The sequence below is a fragment of the Micrasema longulum genome, unplaced genomic scaffold (genome assembly GCF_059751315.1).
Source record: "Micrasema longulum isolate JH-2025_06_02 unplaced genomic scaffold, ASM5975131v1 h1tg002258l, whole genome shotgun sequence".
Classification (NCBI taxonomy): domain Eukaryota; kingdom Metazoa; phylum Arthropoda; class Insecta; order Trichoptera; family Brachycentridae; genus Micrasema; species Micrasema longulum.
This window is the reverse complement of record NW_028279416.1, coordinates 11,002-21,185: the sequence shown is the minus strand read 5'-3', so window position 1 is coordinate 21,185 and position 10,184 is coordinate 11,002. Positions and strand designations below refer to the sequence as shown.

At 33.3% G+C, this 10,184-nt stretch overlaps 1 protein-coding gene across 1 annotated transcript; it reads right to left on the bottom strand.

Moving 5' to 3' along the window:
• Positions 1 to 4,297: 4,297 nt before the first annotated feature.
• LOC148272655 (uncharacterized) lies at positions 4,298 to 9,982 on the bottom strand. Its single transcript, XM_088239753.1, has 3 exons — positions 9,971 to 9,982; positions 4,666 to 5,110; positions 4,298 to 4,614 (listed from the first exon to the last, which is right to left on the bottom strand). Exons 1-3 carry the CDS (start codon positions 9,980 to 9,982, stop codon positions 4,298 to 4,300), a joined length of 774 nt encoding a protein of 257 aa, XP_088095879.1.
• Between the last annotated feature and the right edge of the window lie 202 nt (positions 9,983 to 10,184).

Genomic DNA, 10,184 nt, shown 5'->3' with positions numbered 1-10,184 from the left:
GCGACACGAGTTATTTGTTCATCATTACACCACATTGTGCTACTAATAGTCCTTATAAGTAATTATTTGTTCATTGTACATCATGGTACTATTTAATAAAAATTCGCGTGTTTGGGCATATTGTGAAATTTGTAGTAAAGATAATAAACTGGCCGAGTGTTAGCTGTGTGACAAAAATATTTCACGAGGTATTATTTATGAAGAAAAGTGCAATCGTGTGCTACCAACAAATGCTGAAAAAAATGTTTTCATTCATCACAATGTAGATTTTAAGTATTTAATTACTAGTTTGTGATTAACCAACAATATTTTGAGTTTGTCCAAATTTTTGTAGACAAGGACTGGATTCAACTCCCTGGGGAGCTGTTAATATTAACAAATTACAACCCAGATGAAGAACATTTAAGAGAAAGCTATATAGAAGTCTAGGCATCTACAGAGCTTATGACCTGTCATTGGCTGGTTTAAGTAGCCACTGTACAAGCTATTCAACATTCACCATTCAGCCCGTTGATGTTTGTGAAGTTAAATAGCTAGTGGCCACTTAAACCAGGAAATGACAGGTCATAAGCCTGTAGATGCCTAGACTTCTAAATAATCTTATCTAAAATGTTCTTCATCTCTGTTTTTATGTTTGTGATTAAAGTAGATACACTTTTAAACAATTTGTGCGTTGTTTTTATTTTTTATTTGGTATTTAGTATTCGGCTGAATAGTACGCAGTATTCGGCCGAATACCAAATATTTAAAAAGTAGCCGAATAGGCCGAATACGGCATAGTAGCCGAATATTTGTGGCATCTCTAGAGACAATACAGGTTGGTATTGGGCCAAAAGAACAAATTAAACGAAATATTAAAGGCATTCAATCAAACCTATGGGCGCTATTATTAATCTTCTCGCGGGGGTAGAGGAAAAATGAAATTGGAGATTTTTATTTTATCGTGCGATCGTGCGATAACACTTTGCTTCATATATTGATGATTGAGCAGCAAATGACATACAAAACTGTTTAAAAACAAATCAACCTAATTAAGAGTTTAAGGTAACGCTTATGGTCGCAATAATGTTCCAAATAAAAATCATTATTAGCTGGTTTAAGTGGCCACTCCATCCAATGTCGAAAATGTATTCCTTGTCTGTTGCAACAAATTTATAAAATCATTATGTATGGTTTCCCGTAGCCATATTTGTTATTGGTGGCGTCCGTTTACTGCCAACTGGAGGAATGTCTCAATCGAATAAAAAAAAAACTTTAAATGCTCTTCTTGATGCTTGGCAATCGCGATGGGAATCTACCCTTCAGGGAGGGTTACCTTTCTTTTTTTTCCTTCAATCCGTCAGCGCTTAGAATCTTCTTGGGTTATTCCCGATCACTGGACTACGCAGTTTTTATCAGGTCATGGTAAATTTAGTAAAAAAATATTGGTTTTAAATATTGTTAACTCCCCTTCGTGCTGCTGCGGATATCCTAACCAATCTTCTGAACACATCCTGTGATCTTATCCATTTTCCCTTCTCCATAATTACCGAATGAAGCTTCTCGCTACTATCCGTGGCCCTGTTATAGGTCCTGTCGGATATACAGATCTGGTGGCTTCCAAAAAGAATTTCAAGGCTTTTAAAAAGTTTTGTAATCATTTTGGCGAATTGATCATATCCAATAAATTAAATCCCAGTCAGTGAAGAATTCACTCCCCTCTTTTCTCAATCCAATGAAGTAAATATTATGTACTTCTGTATTACTTTCTTTCAGCACAAATATGCCGAGACTACCAGATTTGAGAGAGCTCTTTGGGGCAGCTTTTCTCGTTTGACAACGAGCGAATTTTCCGTGTATGTGAGCACCGCCAAAGAGACTTATGTCATCAGACGCGGTATGTGGTGGGCAAGTTGTCCGTATTTATTTGACTTTAACCACCAGTGCGCACACATATGAAGGAAAGTGTATTTGAATGCAAAAAAATAAAAATCCCTAAATGTCTTATCTTCCTTCACCACCACGAAAAGATCCAAAATAGCACCCCAAGGATGGTATTCTGAATCTTCTCTACCCCCTAGAGAGTTTAATTTGTGATTTTTATTTTTTGTGTGCGTTTACATTTTGTTTTATCTCTGGTCACAATAAATGAATAAGCGTCAAATAAATTTTTCAGACTTAAGACTTTCATTAAAAACATTATTGCAATCTTAAGAATTACCCAAAATCCTTTATTAGGTTTTTTTTATTTGCTTACGCCTTGCTTATTTATAATATACAAGGTTTATATTTTAATGGTGCATTTTTCTGCAATTAAATTTCTTTGAATTTATCTTAACTGTTGGGATCAGGAGGGATATACTAATGTGGGCCAATCAGGAACTGCTCAGCATTTGCTCATGTGGAGAGAAAACCACTCAAAACTCTTCAGGAGAAGCCGGCCTGTTGGCAAAAGTCAACAGGCCTTCCGTTCCACTAGAGGAGTGTTCGGCATTTTCTTCCCTACTTTGGTTTATTTTACCAATTGCCTGCACTATATTGACCATGTATAATACTACCTCTCGTGTGAGTTCTTTATTACCCATCACCGATGGGATGTCGCATAGATCTTCACCCAAGTTTCTGCATCGCGCCTCCGGCTGTTTTCTTTGAAAGCTTAATTAGGTTGAATTGATTAAACCCTCTCGTATTTTTTTCAGTTGTTTAAACAGTTTTATACTTCAGTTGACGTTAAATTATCAGTGCGGCCATTTTATAAAGCGAAGTGGCGTCGCATTAAAAAAATAAAAATCCACAAATCAACCACTCTCTAGGGGATAGAGAAGATTCAGAACACCACCCCAGCGGTGCTATTCTGAACCACTCTTGCGGCCGTAGAAAACACTTCTATCTCGCGTTTTTTGTATGTACACGAAATCCGCGAAATAAAAGCTTTTTCTACGGTTGCGAGAGCGTCTGGAATGTCACGACAATTATTTTTCAAAAAAGCAAAAAGTTCCGACACAGAAAATTTCTATCTGATTCTCTTACTTTGGTTATAAAAAAAAAACAAATTGGATTAATTTTGGGGTCCGATTCACATTATACTCTAACAAACTATAAGCAATAATACAAATAATGTGACCTCACTAGGGTTACCCGTGCCGAGGACACTTAACAATATACTTTTTTGAAATGTTTTTACATTTGAGAATAAACAAAGAAGACTAACTTAATAAAAAGAGATAATCAACAAAATATTCAGACCGTTTTAAAAACTAGTTATATATATGTACATCTTTATTATTTATATTACAAAACGCACAATGAAAATAACAAAAACATAAAATAAGCCGTACATTTGTGGAGCAGTTGATTCAATATTGGTTTGGGCGAATGAGACAATCCATTTTACTTTTACCTATCTATTTTTTATAGCCTTTCCAAACATTTTATCGTTACTAATCGTTTTAATAGATAGTTGAAGTAGGTTATAGATTTAAATTGAATAATGCTCAAAATCCCTTTGTCCGAAAGTGGTATTAGTTAGTATTTCGGTAGTCAGATGGCAGAAGGGACCATCTGTATTTTTTTCTGTGTTTTAGTTTTCAAAAGTTTTAAAAAATATTTCGGTAAATACACATAGAAAAAAAAAATAAAAACAGCATTATTTTAAATAATAATTTGTTATTTCAAAATAACACTAAAATATTTTAGTTTGTGGATTGAAGTCTTGAAATTGAGTCTTATTTAGCTCTCCTGAACATTTTTAAAAATAACAGATGGTCCCTTCTGCCATCTGACTACCGATTTGTTTAAGTTGTCTTTGTACATGTTTTTTTACGGTGCCAAGGACATTTAATATGTTTTATTAGTCTTAAATATTGATAAAACAGTATTATTAAAATAAATATTGAAAATAAAGAAATTACCTTCGTTTATTTATGAAATATTTTAATTTAAAAGTTTAAGGATAAAAGTGCAAAAACTCGTTTAGTGTAAAAAATAATATGTTCTTAATTATTTAATAAATAGATATATGAAATATAAAAGTCGTATTTCATACTATTTATTTTACTTTGTACCCCTTTTCTATTGGTTTGGAAGTTAAGGTATACTGCATAATCTTATAAAATATTGAATGTACTTGTATGTTTATGCATTTTTTAAATTTTTTTTTAATTAGTTTTAATAGTATTGCAGGATACGAGTTAAAAGGAAAATAACCAAGCAGTCAAATTAAAACGGTGAAATATAAAGAATAATAATATTTATTTCTACTTAAAACTAGTGTTTACTACAAATTAAATAATAGCAACATGAAATCAAGCGAAGGTTCTCAGTGATGGTAGTAAGATTGGGCACCGGAAGCTTGTCCATAGCCTTGGTGAGCTGGGGCAGCTTGGTAGTACCCTCCTTGGTGGCCAGCAGAGGATCCTTGGGAACCTCCCTGGGAATAAGATCCTTGAGAGTAAGAAGGAGCGGCGTGAGAGTAAGAAGGAGCAGACTGAGAGTAAGACCCTTGAGAGTTGGAAGGAGCTGAATGAGAGTAAGATGGAGCATGAGAATAAACGGGAGCAGCGTGAGAGTAAGAAGGAGCAGCGTGAGAGTAAGACGGAGCGGCCTGAGAGTAAGACCCTTGAGAGTTGGAAGGAGCTGAATGAGAGTAAGAACCACCACCATTCTGGCCACCATTAGATGCCCCACCATGTGGAGAACCCTCGTGACGAACGACAGCGTTAAATCCACTATGCTTATCAGCGGTATATTCTACAATACGGCGGGTTCCATCAGCTTCAACCATGGTATAATATCCTTCTACTTTATCCCCATGCCTTGTTTCTTTCTGGCTCTTGATGTCTCCAGTCTTCTCGTCATGGACGGAGTATTCAAAACTGTACTCAGCTGGTCCATACTGTTCTTCATGTTCGTATCCTCCATCTCCCTGGCCACCATAGGCTACCTTTGCTGGGGCGGCGTACTGCGCTACGGGGGCGGAGTATTGGGCCACTGGAGCAGAATATGCGATCTTGGCAGGGGCGATATATTTGACGGCGGGCGCAGCGTAGGCTACCTTAGCGGGGGTAGTGTAATGACCCGTGGAGACGATTCCAGCATTAGCAACAGCCAGCACGCAGGCAAGAGTTAAAATCTGAAATCAAAATGAACATAATCGTTATTTCTTTACTGTGATAAGAATATACTGGGCGAAGTAAGCAGTAAAAATGTATTACATTAGGATACTATAACGCAAAGTAATGCTGATGGCATTTGACTTTGAAAAAATATTTTTGAAAATACGTAATACGAATGAATGAATCAAATTCATAACATTACATGAAATCGTTCAAGAGAAAAAAACTCAGAAGACAATTAGAAGGCAAATATAGATTTATCGATATTGTATGATCAAATTCCACTCTCTACAACAACTTGATTCCCATTTATCCATCACAAGGTATTACGACGGTTAGGAAATGATCAGCTAAAATCAACAATTTGTATTGTCAAATCTTAAAATGAATTCAGTTTAGTTCAGTGTTGAATGAATCGGCGTTTATTGTAAAGCATAGTATTATTATGATCTGTTTGCAAAATAGTAAAGAAAGTAAAAAAATATACAAATAAGCAAAGTAAAGTAAAATCAAGTAAAAATTATGTAAAATTAGAGTATAATCTATCGTATTGGGCACGGCCTATTTTCATAGTAAATACCTGTTCTGAGGTAGACAGCATTTTTTTTCAAGTATAAAATACAGCATTTCTTTTTAGAGATGTCTTCAGATAATTTATACAATATTGATAATATATAAAAATATGATAATCTTACAAAACATTAAAGAAATACAAAAACAAAACTGTCAATGATATGAAACTGAAAAAATATGTAAAAAAAAAAATATAAAAGTGAAAATAATATATACTGAAAAAAAAATACTAATAAAAATACTAAAATAACAATATAAACTGATAGAAAGTAATAAATATGCAAACCAACATTTAAAAATAAAAAAAACAACACTCTGACAAACGAGATCCGTGAAGTGTGTAAGGCTGAGACATGCATTATTGACAGAATCAAGAATGGGGTGCTGCGTTGGTTTGGACATGTAGAGCTAATGGACAACGAAAGAACGGCTAAAAGGATCTACGATGCAAATGTTGATGGATGCAGAAAACGAGGAAGACTGAGAAAGACATGGCACGATCAAGTCCATCAAATACTTGAAGATGGACATGTCAAAAGTAGGAATAATCGGCGTGCGTGCATGAGAACATGTATGAATGTAGAGGAAGCGAGGTCTGTATGCCAAAATAGAGTGTTATGGCGTTCTATCCTCTCTGCCTACCCCTACGGGGAAACGGCGCGTTGACAAACAAAATTAAATCAGAAAAACTGGCTCGTTCTCATTTTTTTAATCCACTTGTAGGTACCAATTTTAAATTTGTTTCCGGCTAAGCATACTATTTCTTGTGGGGGCATATTGTATATACGGGGGCCTATAAAAATTGTATGCTTTTTAGCATTTGAAGACCCCATGGCAAGAATATGATAACTAGTATTTTTGTAAAAATTGAATTAATAAATTCTTAACTAATTTATGTTACTTGTCCAATGAAAACAAATTCAGAAATAAAAATGACAAGTTATGTCAAGGTGTGATAATTACATAGGTTAAAAGATATTTTTTAAATGGAATAAATTTTTAATTGAAAGAATATTTTAATGTTGCAAAATGACTTAAACGTTAGTTAACATGTTCTTGCGATGGAATATTAATTTTTTTATTGTATTGTATATCCCTTGACACTAAGATATGTATATGGTTTCATCAAACTTCAAATGGTTGAAAACAAAGTTGAAATTGAAAAAGTTAATTTATCATAATTTTTAACGTTGAGAAAAAACGCTATACAATGAATGATTAATGAAATTGTAATGTTAAAAGGAAGCGAAACTAAATAGATTGAATCGGGTTGTGGCCCCGTGGCTAGAATCTCGGACTCTCGGATCAAAGGTCCGTGGTTTGAATGCCACTCTACTTCAACTTGATTCCCATTTTCGAATAGTGAGCTATTTACAACTCGTTGCAAATGGCCATCAAAATGAAATATTTGGAAAAATCATAAGGACGCGCATAATTATTTTTAATTTTTTTAAAAAGATACGCAAAAAAGTGAATGAACGAATTATTGCAAAACTCTTATGGTACTTTGTATATAATGTATTTTATCATTACTAAAACAAAATTGTTTGTGGTCAGAAATTTTTCTTTCTAACCACAAATAAACTATTAAATTATGTAACTGTTTGTTGCTGAAAACAGGAATCTACATGTTTTCGTTCAGTTGTTTTTTATTAAGCAACAAACCGTATATTTAGTGCATTATCTGCTTATTCTTTTTAATAGTCTATTTGATAATTTACAGTTTAAAAGGTGCCAAATAACTGAAATTAACTTTCAATTTTTTTTGTTGGTGTATGAAAATATTAATTTATAATTATAATTTTGTCGGCCCCGTGGTGTAATGGTCAGCGCGTTTGCCTACCATGCGAGAGGTTTCGGGTTCGATTCCCGACATGGTTGAAAACAAATATTTAATTTTATTTCATAGTCCCTTGACCCTTTCAGGTACCCTGAAGCGTAAGACTGATCATCTTACCTACCTGTAACAAAAAAATATCAAGATACGCTGCGATTGGTGTACCCCTGCAGTGCCCTATGCACCATTAGGTGTGGAAAGGGAATGATGATGATGATGATGATTATGAAAATATTAACTGAAAACACTCAAGAGTAAAAACCAAGTAATATTTTTAAATATCATCTCTTTTTGATACTTAGAAGAGCTTTTTTAAATAATCAAATGACATTTTACTTAGATAATATTTAATACATTATTTGGTATAACAAATATAAACAAAAATAGTATGATGTTTAATTTGATGTAGAAATAGTGATTGTGATTGTAGTAACTTCGTGATAGGCCGTCGAAAAAAAATTTACGGAAAATAATTTAGTGTCTGGTGAATTTTATTTTACTATCTTGTTATGTTAAATTAATTTGAAAAACTATCTAACTATATGACATTTTACTTATTGTTAAAACGCCATCTTTATTTATTTTATTTTATTTATTTATTTTTCGCTTACAAACTAATTAATAATAAAAATAATGTGACCTCACTGGGGTTTCCCGTGCCGAGGACACTTAACAATTTAGTTTTTTTAAATTACATTTGAGAATAAACAAAGAAGACTAACCTAAAAAACAAACATAATTAACAAACAATCAGACAGTTTTAAAAACAAGGTATTTATGTACATTTATATTATTTATATTACAAAGCACACAATGAAAATAACAAAAACCTAACATAAGCTATACAGTTGTGGAGCAGTCAATTCAGTATTGGTATGGGCGAATGAGACAATCCATTTTACTTCTACCTAGCTACACTATCCATTTTTTTATAGCCTTTTTAAACATTTTCTCATTACTAATTGCTTTAATAGATAGTGGAAGTAGGTTTTAGATTTTAATTGAATAATACTCAAAATCCCTTTGTCAGAAAGTGGTATTAGTTTGTATTTGTTTAAGTTGTCTATGTGTTGAGGATCTAGTGATTATATTATTTGTATGTGATGTATTGTGGCGTTTATGTCTTTCATTTAAGTAAGAGTAGTTTTTGAATTATTTATATAACTTTACTCTATTGAATATAACTCCTAAAAAGTAGTTCTACGAAAAGCAATTTGAACTTTATTGACGTAATGAAACATTGGATACGCATCGATTTCCTTTGGCAAGTCGATAAACGGATGGGCGGTAACAAAACCTTTTTGAAAAATTTTTTTTTAGGTAAATACAATAAGGGGGAAATGTAGTACCGCGGAGTTAAAGAAAGATAATTATTTGTACACCTAGTGGTAAAATAGTCAGCGCGTTTGCCTTCCATACAAGAGGTCACAGGTTCGATCCGACAGTCATGTGTCATGAAATAGGTATTTATTTCAATGGGAGTTTTAACACTTTTTTAATATTTTTTATTATTTTATTTATTTCCATATATTATAAAGTAATGCCCAGTAGGAGAAGTAATTAACTTTAGTAATTTATAGCAAAAAAAGATCGAGATACACTCCAATTAATATATTTAACAAAGAATTAAGAAAAGTCCAGAAACCGCATACATACATAAATAAAAATATGAGCTTTATTTAGAGACCTTTAAAAAAAATATATTTGTGTTATAATTATATTTTTCACGATATGGCAACGTTACGCGGCGACTTCACGCATGCGAATGGTGAAAATGGGGCAAAGTGGGTGGTTTTTTGGACACAGTCCGATGTATTCAAATTTGATTCTACGCTCCTTCTGGACTATTGTTAATTCTATGATATTTAATATATCAACGAAGTGCCCCAGGCGCCATTGGGTGCAAATAGGGAAATGATGGTGATGTAATCATCCATTAAAATAAGATTTTAAATACAGGGGTCATCGATTGTTTTAACGCAGCGTTCTCAACAAAGGGATTAATTATACCACCAAAAAATATTACATCAAATTTAAACATAAAAACTGTTTAACGGTGTATCACAGCTTAGAACTTGTGTAAAGATTTGATTCAGCTTCTATTCTAGAGGTTTGTCAGCAGACGGGAAAGAGAGAATATGGTAGAATTTTAAAATATACCATAACACCTAGACCATTTAATAAAAAAACATTCTTGGATTTTATTCTAGCAACTGGCGGAATCGAACCCGCAACGCCAGTTTCACGGTTGGACGTCAAGCCAACTGCGCCACGGCGCCTGTAATATAATGTGAAAAGGAAGCTTAGAGAAATTCTGATTTGAAAACTGTAATCAACGAAAAATTTGCTTGTATTGACTTTCGCACACTCAGAAGAACAACATTTCACTGAACAATAATAATAGAAGGTAGCACTGATTCAAGTATCGATCATAAAAATATTGTATAATTCTGATACTATCACATACTTTGAAAGCCATCTTGTTGTTGTGATGATAGAGATATCCAACTAACTGTACTTGGTCTAAAACAATCCAACAATATATACTGCCAGCCAAACCCCACCAAATATTAGCCCAGGCAGTTAACGAGCAATTATGTTTCATAGAAGATTGCTTCATTGTGCGAAAATAAGTATAGGTACTTACCCTTTTTTACATACGAAGACATTGAAATTATCGC